Source organism: Ascoidea rubescens, assembly GCF_001661345.1.
Source record: "Ascoidea rubescens DSM 1968 unplaced genomic scaffold ASCRUscaffold_8, whole genome shotgun sequence".
Classification (NCBI taxonomy): domain Eukaryota; kingdom Fungi; phylum Ascomycota; class Saccharomycetes; order Ascoideales; family Ascoideaceae; genus Ascoidea; species Ascoidea rubescens.
The window spans coordinates 844,073-863,839 of NW_017962920.1; the positions used below are offsets into that span (position 1 = coordinate 844,073).

Consider the following 19,767-nt stretch of genomic DNA (forward strand, 5'->3'; position numbering starts at 1 on the left):
AGCCAAATCATCAATTTTGCAAAACGATAGAATGTGATTTCTTTCAATTGATGCTTTCCGAATAGTTCCATACTTGTAGAAAAGGACGCTGATGCGGCGGGGCTACCAGCAGACGCGTCATCACCATGATGATTGTGCAGATCCGTTGAATCAATAAATGTAATTTGGCATCAGTCTGATAAATGTGGATGATCCTTTTCAACGTAGGTGATGTCCGAAAACGAAGCAGCGCAAAGAATAGCGGCAATTTGATGAGCTTATTAGACCTAAAAAACATTCCAATGGAATTGATGAAAGAATCTATTGAAGTCCTTCTCATTGGAAAATGTATTTTGCCACTTACCAAATATATATCACCCAGCATTGTAGTAGCTGCTTCAACATCAAAGGAATCATGAAGCTGTTCCAACATTACTAATGCTTGACGGAAGTAGATCCCATTGTATCGTACGTTTCCAAATTCACCGAAATTTTTCTGCCAGCAATCAACGAAAAGCAAATAAAATCAAATACAACCTTAACAATGTCAAAAGCAACATCACCAACAAAAGGAACACTGTGTATGGTAGTGGTTAGCACAAACGATCCAGACTGAGCAGTTCTGCCATTCAAGACCGAACTCCAATAAGTGCAGTTGGCAACATCATTGGCTTCTCGGATCTTTGCCCGCAAATATTGGAAATCTTTCTGATAGCCTGTTGTAGCAAATCCATGATAATGAATTTAGGTAAAGATGATTATAAGAAAACCAATCGTAAAGTGGATCGCCAGTCCCCTCTGCAGTCCGTCCGCTTCCAATCGGTCTCTTGGTGAGTGTAACCGGTGTGCTCCGGTGTCGCTGTGTGATTCAACTCAATTATCTTTAGTCAGGGCTGCCGATCTTTTCTACGGACCTCTTTCTCACATACGTTTTGCCTTAATATATTTCCAAGAATTCGCAGCAGCAGGCTATGAGTAGATGGCAAAAGCTGGCTGGGAAGAGTCAGAGAACCCATTGCATGCTGCTAACTTTACCAATTGCGCTTCGATCTTAATTCTCAATGCTGGTCTACTTGGCCGGTTGGTTCAGGACATCATCATACAAACAATATTTTTGAAGCTGATGCTGCTTTCAAAAATGTTATGGATGCATTGAAATCCAATTGCCATACGATTGATACAACCAGATTATTTCCGGCGGTATTGAAGGGGTGCCCCACAATGGGAAGTATGGCCGTCATTCATTAAATAACATAAAGAAGCCTTATGGTGCTATTGGTGCGGAGGCTTCCTTTATTATGACCCGGTCTCTCACGTTTTGTCAATGCCAAAATATATTACTCTAAACGAAAGACTACGATGAGTGCTTTAAATAGTTTTTACGCAATATGTTCCAGCCCTACAATCATCATCAAGTTGCCGCTGTTTCATATGCTGCTTTGCCATTGGACACCACCTACGCGAAAACGCTTCTTACTAAGCTTGCAGACGCTGATAGAATTATACTTACTGATGCATGAACTCTGGCCCATCATCTTGATGATGATGGACTTGCTGGTAGCTGACTCTTAGCTGCGTTACTCGCTAATGATATAAAGCAATTCAAAAAGCCAAAGCGCAAAGAAATCAAATCCTATCATTCTCATAAGATCAACATTTGAGAAGTGATTGATCGGCACCACTGTTCGCTTCCGCTGGCTTATCATCTCCAACCGAAGCGTCTGCTGCTGCGGCTATTCTGGAGGCTACTCAAATTCATCAATCCCAGTTCGCTAACTCGTGGAAAATATCTAGCAAGTTCCTGATCGATTCCAAAAGGCTATCCTTCGACTCTGGTGCTTCTCAACATGATTGTGCTATCGCTGATTAACTCAGCAGTTTAGCTCCTTATTCAGAATGATTGCTGGAACTTGTGAATCAGTCGATGACGTTAACGGTGTCGCGAATGTGAGGGAGTTCAATGGTGGATCTCTGGAAAATGCTCTTCAAGATCCCCATGCTGCGATTTTAATTTCAATCTTTGCTGCAAGAGATGAAAAAGCCTGGTTTTCCTTCAAAGAGAAGTGCCGTTACTGAGAGAGTGAATTAGCAGGCAAAGAGCAGTCTTGGGATTGTAGGAATATCTCGTTGGCCTATTTGCTGTTGCGCAAATTAGAAGGAATATCAGCAATCGTTTAGGCCAAGCAGGAATAGTTGATGCAAAGCTGTAACAAAGTCAATGGATATCTATTGATCGAGGCTGAGAAAGTGAGTTCTATCACAAAAGAAAATCTTCTAAAATTGTTAAATAGTAATCAACAGGACAGGATACTCCCACTCTTAGTCTTCTATTTGCTGATATTGTTGATCCAAAAACAGGTGTTGCTGCCGATGAAGTTCGTTGTCTCCTGGCAATTGTTGCGTGTTCTTCAAGATTTGAACATGAGGATTTACTCGCTACACGATCATCACATACCGCAGGTTGGTATATTAAAGTATATATATTGAACAAATATCGAATAAAACAATTCACCGTGTCTGATTTGAAAGCGAGCTTGCATCCCACCCGTTTAAAACATTTTTGCAATCTGCTGAAAACAACCATGCAGAAGCAGCTCCTTTTACGATTCATCAAAATGGGGATGTTTATTGTTGGCGAAAACCAATTGTGACAAAAGCAAGCACAATCTCAATTGAAACTAATAATTTTAATTACTGGCGGAATGAAACTGTGATGTGTGCGGTACCCTTGGTAAATCTGATTAACACAAAAAAAGCCAGACTGTTAGCTACACTTTGGTAACTATTTTATAAAGAAGATGATGTGCTGCTATATTAATGACTTTCCAAAGAGCTGATTAGGCCATGGTCCTCCAAAATTTGAGGCGAACCTCGTAGAATAATACAAGAGTCCTCCGTGCTGTTGTGTGCTTCGACTTAAGCTGAGTGCCCTACAGAGCTTACATTTTTTTCTACAGCTTTGATGTTGACAATACTGATTGCGGCTTTGATGAAACCAAATATTTATTGAATGATTCATCTTTTGCCGCCATTACAAAAACAGTTCCATTTGTTATTCTAGTTACACCTGCTGGAGCTGCTGTTAGGAGGAAGTCAGACTACTGCCGCTAATGACAATGGCAACACATCTACAATTGCTTTGGCCGATATATCAAGAAGTATTTCCGATGATGTTGAACGATATAATTTCATTAGCACAGAGAAAAAAAAAATGAATAGTGTCGATGACAATGAGTTGGACTCAAAAATCATTAATGCATCTACTGATCGTAAAGTAAATGCTCCCGATGCACACTCTTGTAATGAAGCCGATACAGACCGACTTACTACAAGCAATTGAGGTTTTCAAAAAAATGATGATGACGTTGGAAAAGAGGTTAAATGCATTTCAAACGACTGAGCCGATGGGATTTAAGGCCGATTTCCATTCTCGTTACTTGCCAACACGATTAACGCAGCTACTGCTATTAAACGAAATTCAGTCAACTCTATGAGAAAAGTTGTATTTCAATTAGTGCTTCATGCAATGGCTGCAAACAATGCCAATCTTTCGCAGGACCTTTCTTAAGACAATGCATATATTTGGCGGCCTGTGGGTATTTACAATGAAATCAGCATCAACTGGTGATTTTGGAAAGACTAAACAAATCGCTCAAAAGGCTTTCGCTGGTTAAATATTGTGATTGAAGAAAATCATTAAATGCAGTTATTTGAATGCAAATGCTGAATTCCCTCTCATTGGAGCACCATCCAAGTCACTCAAAAATCACCAACGGAAGATGAAGACTGCGACCTATCGTGGTGACATCGACCCCGACTTTACATAAGCAACCACTTGAATTTGATAATGCCGAGAATTGGCTGCAAGAATGCAAGATTGCCCAAATCAACTTTTCGTCACAGGGAGTGCTTTCATAGCATCAGCAAATGAAACAAAAATGGTATCGAATTGCATCCAACCCAACGAGCTTCAGCTGAACTTCGACTGTTCAATCGTTCAAAAAAAAATCACTACCGAAATCTTGACTAATTTGACGACGATGTAATTATTACCAGCTAGTCAGTTGCAATGGTCGAGTTCGCTAAATCATATTCCGGCTCATTGGTCATAATAAAACGAATTAAAGTACGGATGGGTTAGATTCTCCAACTTCATGGTGCTCAACCTAACGACTGCGCCTTGCTACTTACAAAAATCTTTGTAGCAATACAAACTCAACCGTTTTTACACAATCAGCCTCATTGCCATTATCCACCAGGGATAAATACGTCATAGAAAGTTAAGCTTGAAATTCATGGCGCTGCTTTGCATGATGAAAAACTGATTTCAATCAGTTTAATTGTCGGACTGTTGTCCTTCGCTGCAAAGTGATTATGCTATGACAGAAGGGGTGCTGCTGCGTTATTCTATCCATATCCCGCGGCACTACCCAAGCACCAATTGGGTTGTGAAAAACAGTATTCAATTAATTTTACGCCGAATCGCTAACTCCTTTTCACAAAGATGCGTCAAGATTTGCCGTAAAGAAGTAGTTGCAAACTGCTAAGCTTGGATGTGCCAACTCTAAGCAATCAGTTTGAACAATTCAGGTCCTCATCAACCATAAGTCAATTACGTACATCGCCAAGATCCAGCTGATAGTGGCCACGCCGACGTGAATAGCTAAATGTATTTCTCTCACGGCTCAAGAAGATGGTCGGCTCTCTCACCACTGATTCGTAAATATTGTGGATCAACTGATGAGTGACACAGGTCATATTGTATTAAGAATTTTGTTACAATGCCTGCCAATCCATGGACGCTTCCACAGAATCACCAAGAATATATTAATCAGCTATCACAATCAATAACAGTTGTCCAATGGTATTTGACGTCTGCAGATAAAATCACTGAATTTAGTTTGGATGTCAATCTGACCAGACCACTGACCAGTTCAGCGGTCAAGTGTCCGAATGATTTGGAACGACAAATGAAGCGATCGGCGGTCTAGCTATGTCGTTCGCATTGCGTGGGTTGCTTCCCGAAGCTCTGTAGCTCAGCTTAGGGTGGCGGCTCACGTTGGATAGGCATTACTTAATTACCATTTTGTGTTAGATCTGCTATGACATTTAAAACTAGAATGATACACATTGTGTGGATCAACTGTACGCCAATTGGTTGTCCAACGGCTACACATTAGATGTATGACACTGCTTCCTGTTATTCCACCTATGAATTGTGTGGCTGCTAAGCTGCATTAACTGCTTTAATTAATCTGCGTAAACTGTGAATTGGGTGTTACACTTTGATGTATTCGTGGATTCTCATTTCTGATTCGGGTGGACAATTGCGGTCACCACAGTTGAATAACATTAAGGGAGCATCCAACAGACTTCCAATCTGATTGGCTATATATATCTGATGTCACTGAATAAATCGGCGTCGCAACTTCGATAATTGAAGCATTTCGATCATCTTCCAGGTTTTCCCGCACCCCATTATTCTCAACAACCGAATTCGTTGCTCCGACAAATAAAATTTAGCTAGATGCTGTAGTTGCGCTGCAAACTCGTTGGACGGACCCCATTAGCGGCTCTGAAATTACTCGCGTTTGCGCGAAGATCTCGTTGCTGCGTGGTCATCCCGTACGGCCAATAACACCCAACTGCCCAATGCGTTACTCTGAAGCCAACAAACTTATTGCAGCATGCGTCCGCCGCTGTGGATGGTTGGGTGTGTGACAGCATGATTTCATATAATCCGCTAGATTGGCCAGCGGTTAGTTCTTCCCACGCTTGTCGATCTTCCATCGTTCGTTAAAGACCGCGCATGCAAAAATGTTTTCTATTTGCTTTTTCACTCTAGGCCTCACAATATTGTACTGCATGCAGCCGCTATGTTTGCCAGCCATATTATGACGGCGTGGTTGCATTTTCTTCAGTAGCGGGCGCAATCCGGCGACATCATTTTGAGATACGTATATTTATAGGTGGATAGCGCTCACCATGTATCATCATAGCCTTGTTGCCACATCAAAATTTTAGACAACCAATGCTTTGATGTTTGAAATGGCGTTTTGCGCAGAGCTGCGGATGCAATATCTACGCCTTTTAGCGCGCCGTTCAACACATTTCTGGAGGCTGTGGCTTTTATTTTCACTTGCTAACTGCTCGGTCATTGCGAATTGTTAGTTGCAGGTCGTCAAAAATGCTTACCATCAATGATGCCATTGTATGACATCTGGTAACTGCAATAAAGGGGCTTCTGTAAGCCAGCTGGATGTTTGCAATTGGTCCCTCGGTGTCAGTCACCGGCCTTTTTCCGTGACGCTCTGTGATCTAACCCAGGTTTTAAGCAAGGGCTGGCAATCTATTTTACGATCTTTTTTTCATACTTTTTTTTCATAATATATTATCATGGACTCGCTACAACACTAGCTTTTTTCATAAAACACTGGGTTGGATGACAGAGCGTCAGGGGATCAGCTCTGTGACAGACACCGAGGGACCGATTGTGAACATTCGGGTAGCGCACAACTGGTTTCGTTGGTGGAATTGGATGAGCAGTGACAACACTATTTCTACTTGCCGCAATCCATTTCGGAGACCAAATCATTTTAGATGATTCCAGTCAGATTTCAGGGTAATATTTTGTATCTATCAGGTTGCATTTTTTGATTGAATAGCTTGTTGCTTTCATTGGTGTCGGTAACTTCATATTTTTAATATTTAGGTTTTGTTCTCTTTTATGCATCGGAACTCCTCTTTATGAACATGAAGTGTATTGAGGTTTCTGCCTTGTCTTCGGAGTCTTTTAAATTTTTCTGTTCATTAAAATTCATTTGAACTTTAATATTGATCAACTAATTTGTTACTTTTATAAAAGGCTGGAATTTCACATTATCAACGATATTAAAATTGATACAAACTTATGGTCATTACAAATCTTGAGAATATTTTCGAATGACGGTTGATATTTTAGAACTACCACCTTTTTTAATACAGAATATTTTTGAAAATATATATAACTCCCAAGCCAATAAAGGATATAAAATAATATTGTTGTTAAGCCTTTCAAATTATCCAGTTCTTTCTTGGGTATCTAACAAATTATTGTTTAAACAAGTTACTTTCAATCTTTTTAAAACTCTTAAAAAGACTTCTTTGGAGAACAAGGGATTGCAGATTTCCTTGGACCATTTAGAAGTTTTTAAAAGTCGGTTGTTATTATTCACTAAACAGGTAAATTTAAATATTAGTGCAGACTCTGATAAAAGTGACTATGATAGTCTGATTAGAAATTTTAATGAATTGGAAACAATTATTCGAAAGAATAATATTACAACTAGACAAAACTTTCACAATGCCTCTGTTTCACAAATTAAAGGTTTGATTGAAAAAGAAGAAAAGTTCAATAGCAAAAATTGCAGGTTGAGGCAAATTAATAATGGTATTGTGTGTGAACATTTTGACAATGATTTCCATCAAAAAAATTGCCTTTCTAAAAATAATTCATGTCAATTAAATTATTCATACTTTCCATTTTTATCTGGTCGTGATCGTCCTGTTAGTTCGACTAGAGCTCATACCGGAAATAACAGCACTATTAATACAAATAATGACAACCCAAATAGTAATGAATCTTACTATTGTTTGAAAACCTTTACAACCAAAATATTGAATAATACACTCAACTTGAAAAGATTGACTTTGGTGGGAATGAATTTAAAAAATATAAAAGATTTGAAGTATTCCAGTTCAAAGTTAAATATGACATTGAACTATTTAAATTTATCATCAAATGAGTTAACTAGTCTTGGTGGTCTTCAAGGTTTTATTAATTTAAAAACCCTTGTTGTGAAAAACAACAAATTAAGTGACATTTCTAGTGTGGGACATTTAATTAATTTGAGGATACTAAACCTATCAAACAACTTCAATTTGAAAAAAATTGACAATGGATTTATGAATTTGATTAAATTAAAGAGATTTATTGTGAAAGGGTACAATCAAATTGTGAATTTGGAGAATCTAGAAAATTTAAAAAGGCTTGAAGTTTTAATAATTAACTGCTCCAATATCAAAAATATTAAAAATTTGAACAATCTAACCAGACTCAAAGTATTAGACTTATCATTCAATTGTTCTATTAGGAAAATAGAAAATATTGATTCTTTGAATGGTTTAGAAAGGTTGAGTTTATATCGATGCAAAATCAGTAAAATTGAAAATTTGGATAAGTTACGGCGATTGGAGTATTTGGATCTTGGAGGAAACAATATCAGGGAAGTGGTTGAATTGGATAGATTGACATCATTGAGAGAGTTGTATCTTGATAAAAACGATTTTGAGTGCCCTCTTCCGAACAACGTGGGTCTCCAGAACAATGGATGGACAGGGATAATCCCAAGCAAATTGGCGAGGCTTGAGAAAGTCACGATTGGCGATTGTACCACAGTTCTCCGGCTGTGCTCTCTTTTGGTTGCCGAGGGGAGAAGCTCCATGTTTCTGGTACAGAGGCAGGTTCCTCTTAGGTGCTAACAACACAGGCATTTTCAAATACCATTTGGGAATTCTTATATATTGGGCTATATTTTATTCTTTGTTCTAGATTGATACATCCAGATCAGCATCTGCACAACTTTTGGTAGATCATTTTACCGAAACGCGTGCCCAAAACGCTGCTTCTACTTGTTCGTTTTCCATGACGTCAGCAAGGCTGACCATGGCCAGAAGCAAAGGGAACCACAGCAACCAGCAGGATCTGCTTCACGTGAAGAAGCATTTCATTTAACTCTTCAAAATACTTAACACTGCTTGGGCTGGAGTCGCTGTAATTTACCTTCGTTAATTGTTATTGCACTTCAATCTAAAAATAAAATGACATAAGTGTATCAAACAATTCTTGGACAAAATATTTAAACTAACATTTCACCGATTTCACTAAAAAACTGCAGTATTGGGATCTAGTTTCAATTTTTCACGATAAGTTTATCTATCGAATATACAACTAAAAATGCAATTTTCAAACTGGAGAGCTATTACCTTAGCTTTGTTAGCATCAACTGCTCAATGTGACAGAACATTTTCATTAGTTGCGGATGGCGATGATTTTTCAAGTGTGCCAGTAGTTTATAATGAGGGCACTTCTTCCTACTTGCGCCTCAAAGATGATTCTGGTGAAGCTGTATCTTTTATTTTATATGAGCCATCCGGCTACCTAGCTCTTTTGTCCGACACTTCCAAGTCTGTTTCTGCTGATGCTGATGGGTTACACATTGAGGACCGAAGCAGCGCATCAAAGGACTTTGGTCTTAATGAAGAAGGAAACTTGAGATTCACTGCTTCCTTCCAAGGGTTCTGGGCTTGTGAAAACGACGATGGAACATTCAATATAGCCAACTGGCAATGCTCCTCAAATGCTGTTGCTTTGGTTCCAGTGGGTATTTCCGAAAGCAGTTCTTCTGGTTCTTCTGCAGTAGCTGCTGATTCTTCTTCTACCTTTCTGACTTCTTTTGTTTCGTCTTTCTCTGAAGTGAACTCCGTTTCTTCTGTCGTTTCTTCCGTTGCTTCTTCGGTGGCTTCCTCCATTGCTCCTTCAGTAGCCTCTTCCTCTGTTTCTTCCGCTGCTTCTTCCGTCGGTTCTTCTTACGTTTCTTCCGGCACTGATTCCCACGTTTCTTCCACCTTCCACTTCTCTGCTTCCCATTTTTCCGAGTCCTCTTTTGTTCCAGCTAACTCTTCCTCTTCTCACTCTGTTGCTGAAAACTCCATCAATGCTGCCACCTCTGTGGGTGCAACTGCCTTATCTCTTTTTTTTGCTGCTGCCGTGGCTTTATTTTAGGTTTATTGTCCTTTTTCAAAAATAATTGCGAGTTTGCTACTTAATTTGATCTACTTTCTAACTAAAAAGTATTATATTTTAGAACGAATTGATTGGTTCGCATCCTATTGTTTCCAACAATTCATCCACTTTACTTAAGTTTTCTTTCATCACGTATATAAATTCTTTATAAATTTTAAATCTCAATTTAAACTCTCTTTCATAAATAACTTCTAACTTTCTCAATTCTTCTTTTTTGTTTTCATTCTTATTGTTGATAGTGTCTCTTTTCTCATCAAATTCATCACGATACCTTTTTATTTTAAAGTCCACATCTTTAATCCTTTGTTGAAACGAAAAGAAATTATTCACCAACTGTTCATTATTGGTTTCACTGATAATCAAACTGTATTCGCCATTTAAAGTTTTAAATTTGTTCTCCAACTCACCTATTTCTTTCTTGATTCGGTTTATATCTTCTATTGTATAATCCCTAGCATCTCTCTTTCCATCACTGATTTCATCAGCACCACTTTTCTTCTCAGATTTATTTTCTTGTTGCAAGCAAACATAAAATGTTTGTTTCCCATAACTCTTGGCTATGATTTTCTTGCAACTGCTTAGTTTTTCTAGTCCTTTCACCACATTTCCCTTTGATATCTTGCTGCTTTTACTCTTACTATTCAAGCTTTGTAAATTTAAGTATATATCATTTAAAGAGTATGGTCGATATTGTTCATTGAGATAATTCAATATATTAGTGTCCGATTCACTTAACTCGATCTTTTGAGGCTCTTTGATTTCTTGGATCCCTTCACTTGTATTCTTCTCATTTTTACTACTATCACTGCTATCTTTATTATCATTTGATCCAGCAGATTTCTTTTGTCTTTTCTTCGGTGGCATTTTAACTGCCATTTACTTTACTTCAAAATGAAATACTCTTACAAAAATCAGTCTTCTATTTCACCTTATATATATTCCTTGTTAGCCATCTCATCACACAACAACGCTGATGTTGTGCCTCAATTCCCGCCTTTATAAGATTAAGCGCCGACACAATTCTCAACAATATTTAAACTGCAATATTTTTCCTTCATCTTTTGCTTTCTTTTCTTCAATTGAATTAATATATTTGAAGTGATATCTCAATTAATCTCTTCAGGCATTTTCATAATGTTAACCACTAAAGAACTCCACCCTGTAAACCCATTGGCTCCTTTTCCTTTCCCATCGTTTTCAAAATACGACTCCCAAACAAATCCTGTTCTAACCCACTCGTTATAAATATTCATTGCCAAATTAACTCGTAACTCTCCATATAACTTGGCGCCCAACCTTTTAATTTCACTATTTTCACTCTTTTCAACATAATACTTGACGCTCTCTAAAATTAAATAGTTTATATTAACCCATATAGATCCTCTCCAATAGTCCTCTCCTGTTCTAAAATACTCGTCCTTTTGACTTAAACTTCGAATTCCAAACTCACTGAATAACTCATCCTCATCCGATATCAACTTAATGATGCTCAATATATGCTTTTCCGATTCGGTACTTTCATCAACAGGTATTAATTTCAATAAAAATGGAAAGAGTGAAATATATCCTTTATGGCAAACAAGCTCATCCTCGTCGTCTAAATTCATATGAATATCACAGTAACATTTTGATTCTTCTGACCAAAATACTTCCTCAATATTTTTAACTATTCTTCGCTCATTTTCATCAAATTTCTTATAATCATCCTCATAATTCAACAACCGGGCAATTTCCTTCATAGCTTTGCTCATAACACCAACCCATGACATTAAATCGATATTTAATTCTGTTGAATCTGCATTTTCACATCTTGGGTAATCATCCAACCCTGATGGTAAACAGTGCAATTCAGTTCTACCAACCCATCTATAAGCTTCTTCACTAGATGGATATTCTCTTTCCAACTCTTCTGTTTCTCCCTTTTGAGTCTTTCTAAACCAGTAGTAATGTTTTTTCAATTTAGGATAAATACTTCGGGCATAATCCACTAATAATCTGGGATGCGTCAAATGTAAATCTGTTGATTGTTTGTCTGTAATCTCTTCATTTATGCTCCCCGAATAATTACCTTTTAATTCATGGGGTTTCAATTCATGTAACTTTTCCAATATTTCAGAAAACAATAACATTAATGTTGGTGGATTCCCAATTTTAGCATTCTGAGTTTGAAATTTCTTGGGAACAAAATTTCTAGATTCTGGTCCCAATATTTGCTCTCTAGCAATCCATCCATCATCATCAATTAAATTAAACCAACTCTTTAATATTTCTAGGGTCAAGTCAAAATCAAAATCAATCAATGAAATTAAATGAAACCCTTCGTCCCAGTAAAATCCTCTTGGAAAAAAACTTCTGGTAGGCACCAATGTCAATAATTCATATGGACCTTCTAATTTACCATTTGTCAATTCTACTTCTGAAAAGTTTTCCTCGTCAATTTCTGTGACCCTATCAACAATTTGACTTCCATGAAAATAGCTTAATCCACCCATTAAACTAGAAATGATTTCCTTTGCAAAATTTGAATACTTTGGTTTATTAAATGGTGCTTGTAGTTTGAATTTTTGATTGAACTTTTCATCAAATGATATCAAATTTTCTGTTATTTTAATATTAATATTTTTTGAAGTTATTCTTGAATCGTCTTTTAAAGTTTCATGATGAAACTCATTTTCATCCACATTTTCATGATCACTTCCAGTATCCAAAGCTCTCTCTTTACTGTTTCTTTGATTAAATAGAATCTCATATTCAAAGTCTCCTTCGTAAATCTTTTGAATAAAATGTAAATTACCTCTGTAATCATATAAATCTCTTAAAATCAAACCATTGCAAGCCGGTAGAGATTGTAAATTTATAGCTGTTCGATATTTTTCAGATAAATCCCGGATGCTTTCTTGCAACATTGTTAAAAAGATATCCTTTGCTCTCCATACGTTTTCATTTGGAACTACAATTTCTAAATGATGATTTTTTTTAGAATCAAGACCCAATGATTCATAAATTCTTCTTTCTTCTAAAGTGACTCTTGTCATATCAAAATCGGGATGTTTATTCATTTGAGCATAATCAGTGATTTCAATGTCAAACTTGCCAAAATCCTTCGTAAAGCCATTTAGTTTGATAGAACCTTCAAATCCGTTAATATCAGTTTTAGTGTCACTCAATGTTAAATAATCGGGATTCTCCTCCATATCATAGGTGTTAGAATCATCAGGATCAAACTCAATCTGTTTTTTATAAATTCGATCTTCATCAAATGTTTCACTTTCAAGACCGATGTATGTAATTATTGAAATTTTGGAGTTTTGATGCAAAGGACTTGTACTAACGCCTGTGATTTTTAATCCCCAATTATTCAAGTTTTTTTTATTTTTAATAAAATCAACAATAATATCAATCTTCAACAAATCATCTTTAATAATTTGTCTGCCACCTGATCTAGGGTTAAACTTCAACCAGCTAAATTTCTTAATTTTATCATCCATACTGACAAAATTACGTATATTTTGAAATCCCTGAATACTATCAGCATTAAACCACATCACACCTAATATAATTGAGTGAGGAATGTTTGCTCTAAACCCAATATAACAATTAGGGCGATATGGATTCCATTTCAATGATTCATCCTTTATCAGATTATAGCTTTCAGTTAAATTGAAAGTAAACTTTCCATCTGTTAAATTAAAACCTTTGTTAGTTTCAGAGTATGTTTTATTATTTGATACTTCACTCTTTTCTAAGATCCAGTCATTATTTTTATAAATAAAGTTTTCTTCAGATTGAGTTTTTTTTTCAATGCCAACTTCTATATCCTCATCTATATCCTCTTCAATACTATCTTCCGTTTCATTGGTGCTTGAATCGTTTATTGTATTATTGGCTGATTGATTCGTACTTTTTTCTAAATATTTCTCCCCATCAAGCACCAACGGGTTAACTTGGTTGTGGTTTGATTTTTTTTCTTGAGTTTCTTCCTTTTTTTCATTTTTCATGAAGCCATTCTTCTCTTCTTCAATGATCAGATCATTATCCTTTTCAGCTGTTGGGGTTGGTTTTTGGTTTGAGAATGAATTTATTATATCCTCATTCGTTGAAAGCTTTGAAGTGTTTATGAAATCCTCCAGCTCAATTGTTCCATCGCTGTAAATAGCCTTGTTTATCTTTATTTTCAGACTAGACTCTGACTGATTTTGGGTGAATTGCACATATTCTCCATTCAAATCACTGGTTGGCTGGACAGTCCAGTTGCTTACTGTTTCCTGGATTATGGGACCAGGTGTTGATAGAGTGGTTGTGTAACGCTCGACAAGGGAGTATGCTATACCCACTATCACCACAGGAAGGAATATAAAGTACACTATTCTCTGTCTCGACAGCATTGTCATCCAGCAGTTAACTCTTCACCTTCCTGATTTAAACTAAGAAGCTCCTTCATCGATGATACTGCCTTTCTAAAAATATCTAAGAACAGCGGAGAGCACCTTCAGAAACACTATTAAATAGTGAAACTTCACGCTTTTTCTTATCAAAGGCAGTGGCCTCCCTGTTCAAACAGGTTTCTCCTCAGCCATATTGGATACACATCTCTCATTCGAAGATAATCGACAAAAACAGCCAATCCTCTTCTAATAATGCTGTATTTGTTAGTCTATTCATCAACTATCCTTAATAATGAACTTTCCACACTGCATTTTACTAGAAAAACTCTCAATTTGTATCTGAAAACCTACCATATTTTGTCTTTTATATTTTTGTTTTCAAAATGAAACAGTCTGCCAAAAAATTCCTAATGTTTGTGTCCTGCATCTTGCTTGATATACTATGTGGAACTTTATATCTTTACTCAGCTTTCAGTCCTCAATTCTCTTCAAGGTTGAACTACTCTGCTACTCAAGCTTCAGCTCTTGCCATGTCTGGAAACTTGGGCAATTCAATTGTTGGGCCCATTGCTGGTTTTTTTGTTGATCAATTTGGCTTCAGCATACCTATTAGTTTTGGTTCAATCATCTTTATTGGAAGCTACTACCTATTGAAAAGACAATTTGATGAAAGCATGTCCAATTTCAATTTCAGCATGGTGATTTTATTTGGTATTGGTTTGGGTGGCGCTTTCATATATTCTGGGTGTTTGAAATGCAGTGCTATTATCTACCCAAACAACAGAGGTATGGCAACTTCCATTCCAATTGCTTTTATTGGCTTGTCAGCATTGTTTTACTCAGCTTTGGCTTCAACATTTTATCCTGGTGATACTTCAGGCTTGTTGGGATTTTTGTATATCTCTGCTATTGTGATTTTTCTGATCACAATTTGGTTTATCATTATAGCCGACAGGTTTCACCAAAAAATCAACGTCTCTCATTCAAACAATCATAGCTTGGATGGTCTTCATGATATCACTAACTTTGATACCAATCATATCAGTGATATTAATCAAATTCATATCAATGCCGATAACGATAGTGATAATATTTTAACCTCAATTCAGTCAAACTCTTCAATGGTTGGAATTCATCCATCAATATCTGATCGTTTATCCAGTGAATTTATTGAAATGTCTACATTGACCAACTCTCATCCAAGGAAATCAATTACGCTGCCTTCTTCTCATATACCTAGAAATTCTTTTCTGATTACTGATAATATAAATCTAAGTTTTAGCAAATCTACAACTTATCAGCCTGAAATCGGAGGTGTAGAATTGTTCAAAAATAAAAAATTCTGGCTACTATGCTTTATTGTGGGTTTGTTGGCTTCAATTGGTCAAATGTATATATTTTCTCTTGGGTTTTTGGTGAAAGCTTTATATATCAAAAAGTTGCTACCTCCAAACACACAAATTGATGATCCCCTAACTGTAGCTTTTGTTGAAAACTCAAACACAATTATACAAAATCAGCAAAATTTTGAAGTCGGATTACTTTCAATCTCCAATTCAGTCGGAAGATTACTCAGTGGCATAATGGGAGATCTTGTAATACTAAAATTCAAAAAGTCACGAAGTGTATTAATTATTTTACCCATATTTTTGATACTAAACTCGCAAATATTTTGTTATATATTGGATGATATTAGTTATTTATACATTGCAACTTTAACTATTGGTTTAGCATACGGATTCACTTGGGGTTTATTTCCATCAATAACAATGGATTTTTTTGGCATGGAAAACTTTTCATTGAACTGGGGAATTCTAGCAACTTCAGGTATTTTACCTGCCTATTTTTACAACATTCTATTTGGTAGAATTTATGATTCAAACATGAAGATCATTAATGTTTTGAACAGCAATATAACTGCAGATACAAATGATACTTTAAGAATTTGCGAATTAGGTCATAAATGTTATAATGATGTATTTCTATGGTCCGTTGGTGGTTCTTTAATAATGATTATATTGTTTTTTTCATTATTTTATTTTCTAAGAAGGGAAAGAAAAGAGTTGTATCAAAAATTAGAAAATGATGTAGAATAATAAAACACTTCTTTAATAAGTAAATCTATATTGTGCACGTTTTATGCTGTTAATAAAATATCAATTAAAAACATATAAAAAATATAAAAATATAAAAAATAACATATTCATAATTTTAAAGTTATTTATCTTATAAAAATTTTCATGATTTATAAGTCTTTTAATGACCTCGCAAAAAACCTAACGTTTAAATAAATAATTGCCTTCAAATTTCCTTTTTATGTTTTTCCGTATTTATTTCCTTCTTTCCTTTGCTCATTTTTTAACAAATTGTTCAAGTCTTTCCTGCTGTTTTTCCTTTCAGTCTTATTATTGTCATTATTGTGTTTTTGCTGATCTTTATCTTTTCCGTATAGAATGGTTTTCCCAGTATCAACAACATCGTGTTCTTTCTGATCCTTATTTTGTCCATACAAAATGGATTTTCCAGTATCAACAATATCGCCAACTTCAGATGAAATATTATTCCATTCTTCTTTGGTTTTTGAAATAATTTGTTCAGCTGGTTTGTCGATGAAGTCTTCTTTCAAATGCTTTAAAGTGGATCCAGCATCCTCGGCTGTTTCTTTAGCAGTTGAGCCGGCATCTTTCAAACTGTCTTCGTATGTTTCTAAATTTTCTTGATAAGTGCTTTCCAATTTAGCTTGGGCATCTTCAGTTAAACCTTCCCATTTTTCTTTTGCCTTGAGAGCAAGATCTTCATCAGAAAAAGTCTCATGAGCTTTATTAGCTGTTTCAGAAATATCATCTTTAATCTGATCCATCACCGATTTGGGTTTTGAAACTGACTTTAACGAATTTAAACCGCTCTCATAAGCTTTCACACCTTCGTCATAAGCATTTTGCATTGTTTTTTTTGTTTCTTCCGATAAATTATTCCATTCTTCTTGAGTTTTTGCTTTAATCTGATCAATTGTCAAATCCACTTTTTTTTCTGTAGAATCGTCTAACACTTTCTTTTTAAGCTCTTCAAAGATAGTAGGAGGTTTTCTATTTTTGCTTTTGTTTTTAAGTAAATTGGATCTAACTATAGTGGTGGAAAAATAACGGTAGTTTCTTGAGAGTAAAATTGAACTTTGTCCACGTCTGAGGACCTGAGCTTTTAGCATTTGGCAGTACATATTGAATTTGGGTTGATTCTTTGATGTTTGATGATAAATATGGTATTGAGTAGTTTATTAGATATAGGAGTTATTGATAATAATGGACGATCTGTGGACATTTTATATGCTTCCTGTTGGATTCTTTTCTGATGGTTTGTATTTGATTTTTCATTCTTTTGTTTATGGCTTGCTCAAGCAATCGAGGAGCAAAGCAAATGAGGTCTTTCTGAGATTCACAAATGAAAAGGAAGAATCGAAAGTTTGAAAAATGCTGTCATATCGAAGTGGAGGAGCCCTAATGCATGTTGATGCAGCAAAGAATGAAAGTGATGACTTCAGAACGTAAAACTCCCTTTTAAAACGGGTATAATGAAAAAGCCCATGTGACCAGATATAAAATGCCGGTCAGGTGAGATCAAAAGATTGTTCGGAATGCGAAATGCGAAATGGACCAAACGAACTTGAATTTACCATATCTTACTCAAAACAACGAAATAGCAGAAATAGAGTGAGTTTTAATATCAACTAAAATTTTAATAGACTCTTTTTAAATTTACTTGCAATGGTATTAATTATATCGTCTTCATTTTGTGTGGTGTTTTTGTCATATTCGACGAAAATGCCTTTAACAAATCCTAAAACGAAATTCATTCCATTTTCAGTAGATATTTGATTTAATACCATGGAGGAGCCAATATCTGATATGTTTTGATTGAACATAAATTCTATAATTTTCCAATTACCTTCGTGGCTTTGGGTATTGTAACCTAAATTTGATAATCTGTTTACTTCTCTTTTTTTCAGATTGATTTGACTTAGTAGTAAGTTTTTATAAATTTGAATATTCCCATTTGAATTGATATAGTTTTTTTGATAGTTTGAAAAAAGGAGTAAGGGCCTGGTTAAAATTGAATTGATTTCCTGATTAATTTTCAAAATTAAAAATTCATGGGTTGAATTTAAGAATTGATCAGTTTGAATGATGAATTTGTGCACTGAAGGGAAAGAGCCAATTAGGTTTTGATTTTCCATGGTTTCGTTATCAACAAATCTTCTTAAATCAACTGCAATTAGAAATTCAATTTGTTTTGGGTAAACAGACTTGATGTAATTAGTTGGTAAGGATTTTAAAAAGAAAATTTGAATAATTGAGATTAATCTCAAGTTGGTATTTTTATTAGAAGAGAAGTGTTTTTTTAGTTTTAGGAGTTTTTCAGTTTCCGATTTTTTAAATTTAACAATTTTGAAAATTGAATTGTAGTTGTGATGACAAAAATAACTGCTGTATATTTGATTTGATTTTGAAAACAATGGTAAGGGTGAGGACAAGAAATTATTTTGAGCATTTGGAAGAGAAATTGGATCAAGATTTAGAAAGCCATCAATAGTTGGTGGGAGTGGTTTTAGAGATTTAAGATCATTAAAAGAATCAAATAATAATAGATCATTTGTATTATTATTAATTTCAGAAGTATTAGTTTCATTGTAATTATAATTATTGAATTCATTGATCAATAAATTATGAAATAATACGCAAGAAAAACCATCAATTAGATGTTCACATAAGATGACTATTTCATTATTGTTTAAGATGATGATTTTCCATAGGGGTTTTGATGAGTTGTCTAGCTGGAATTTGTAGTTGTCCAAGGAAGATAATAAATTCTCGTCGATGCTTGAAGAAATGGGATAAGAACTTTGGGGTTGGTTATAAATTTGAAAAGAGACAACGTCATTGAAATATACTTTATTGCATGGTTTCAATTGATTATCAAGAGATGAATAATAGAGAACTAGAAAGGAGTTGTTTAGCAATACTTTTCTCAAAGAATGAAATAGAATCGAAATGTTTAGGTCTTGGTTTAACTTAGCAGAAATGAAAAAATTTGTGTATAGATTTGCCTTTTTACGTGCAATGAAAAATTGTTCACAAACACCTTTAGTAAGTGGAAATAAAGCAAAAATGTCAGATATTTGGCAAGTAGATTTTGAGTATTAGTGATATGATATGATATCAAGATAAAGGTTACTTGTAGTGCTAGTTGTTGATGATTAGAACATACCTGGGTGTCTTGTGAAGGTCTCCATTAAGAAGAGAATAGTTGAAAGAACAAGATTCAGCAGCAGTGTATCGTTGATTAGAGGAAACAAATTTCAGAAATGAGCAGAGGATAAGAAGATAAGATAAATGCCATTAAAGAGCCATTTTGAGTTATTTTGAATCAGTTTGAGTGATTGACAACTTGGGAATGGTAAATATTATTTAAGTGCAATGTTAACAGTGAGTGTAATGAAGCAGAGATGAAGATGGCAAACAGAGCATCAACACAAAAATTACCAACAATAACAACAGTTACAAT

At 35.3% G+C, this 19,767-nt stretch overlaps 9 protein-coding genes across 9 annotated transcripts; 3 read left to right on the forward strand and 6 right to left on the reverse strand.

Moving 5' to 3' along the window:
- Nucleotides 1-1,727: 1,727 nt before the first annotated feature.
- On the forward strand, nt 1,728-2,418 carry ASCRUDRAFT_76515 (uncharacterized protein). The gene has a single exon (XM_020193501.1). The coding sequence runs from the start codon at nt 1,876-1,878 to the stop codon at nt 2,053-2,055; it is 180 nt and encodes a 59-aa protein (XP_020046865.1). The 5' UTR covers nt 1,728-1,875; the 3' UTR covers nt 2,056-2,418.
- On the reverse strand, nt 2,146-2,689 carry ASCRUDRAFT_155082 (uncharacterized protein). Its single transcript, XM_020189337.1, has one exon. It carries the CDS (start codon nt 2,588-2,590, stop codon nt 2,237-2,239), a length of 354 nt encoding a protein of 117 aa, XP_020046866.1. The 5' UTR covers nt 2,591-2,689; the 3' UTR covers nt 2,146-2,236.
- ASCRUDRAFT_155081 (uncharacterized protein) lies at nt 2,690-3,095 on the reverse strand. Its single transcript, XM_020189336.1, has one exon. It carries the CDS (start codon nt 2,996-2,998, stop codon nt 2,789-2,791), a length of 210 nt encoding a protein of 69 aa, XP_020046867.1. The 5' UTR covers nt 2,999-3,095; the 3' UTR covers nt 2,690-2,788.
- A 3,826-nt stretch (nt 3,096-6,921) lies between these two features.
- ASCRUDRAFT_8760 (leucine-rich repeat domain-containing protein) lies at nt 6,922-9,802 on the forward strand (the record flags this gene model as incomplete). Its single annotated transcript, XM_020194968.1, has 2 exons — nt 6,922-8,309; nt 8,995-9,802. 2 exons carry the CDS (start codon nt 6,922-6,924, stop codon nt 9,800-9,802), a joined length of 2,196 nt encoding a protein of 731 aa, XP_020046868.1.
- A 78-nt stretch (nt 9,803-9,880) lies between these two features.
- HOP2 (Hop2p) lies at nt 9,881-10,687 on the reverse strand (the record flags this gene model as incomplete). Its single annotated transcript, XM_020194969.1, has 1 exon — nt 9,881-10,687. One exon carries the CDS (start codon nt 10,685-10,687, stop codon nt 9,881-9,883), a length of 807 nt encoding a protein of 268 aa, XP_020046869.1.
- A 242-nt stretch (nt 10,688-10,929) lies between these two features.
- CWH41 (mannosyl-oligosaccharide glucosidase) lies at nt 10,930-13,491 on the reverse strand (the record flags this gene model as incomplete). Its single annotated transcript, XM_020189446.2, has 2 exons — nt 10,930-12,467; nt 12,546-13,491. Coding segments are annotated over 2 exons (2,484 nt in total), but the record flags the coding sequence as incomplete, so codon positions are not given.
- Nucleotides 13,492-14,591: 1,100 nt separating this feature from the next.
- On the forward strand, nt 14,592-16,304 carry ASCRUDRAFT_35672 (MFS general substrate transporter; the record flags this gene model as incomplete). The annotated part of the gene is made up of 2 exons (XM_020190634.1): nt 14,592-15,252; nt 15,523-16,304. 2 exons carry the CDS (start codon nt 14,592-14,594, stop codon nt 16,302-16,304), a joined length of 1,443 nt encoding a protein of 480 aa, XP_020046871.1.
- Nucleotides 16,305-16,522: 218 nt separating this feature from the next.
- ASCRUDRAFT_71043 (uncharacterized protein) lies at nt 16,523-17,425 on the reverse strand (the record flags this gene model as incomplete). Its single annotated transcript, XM_020191881.1, has 1 exon — nt 16,523-17,425. One exon carries the CDS (start codon nt 17,423-17,425, stop codon nt 16,523-16,525), a length of 903 nt encoding a protein of 300 aa, XP_020046872.1.
- A 253-nt stretch (nt 17,426-17,678) lies between these two features.
- On the reverse strand, nt 17,679-19,736 carry ASCRUDRAFT_155159 (uncharacterized protein). Its single transcript, XM_020189339.1, has 2 exons — nt 19,471-19,736; nt 17,679-19,344 (listed from the first exon to the last, which is right to left on the reverse strand). The coding sequence occupies exons 1-2, from the start codon at nt 19,493-19,495 to the stop codon at nt 17,933-17,935; spliced, it is 1,437 nt and encodes a 478-aa protein (XP_020046873.1). The 5' UTR covers nt 19,496-19,736; the 3' UTR covers nt 17,679-17,932.
- Nucleotides 19,737-19,767: the final 31 nt, after the last annotated feature.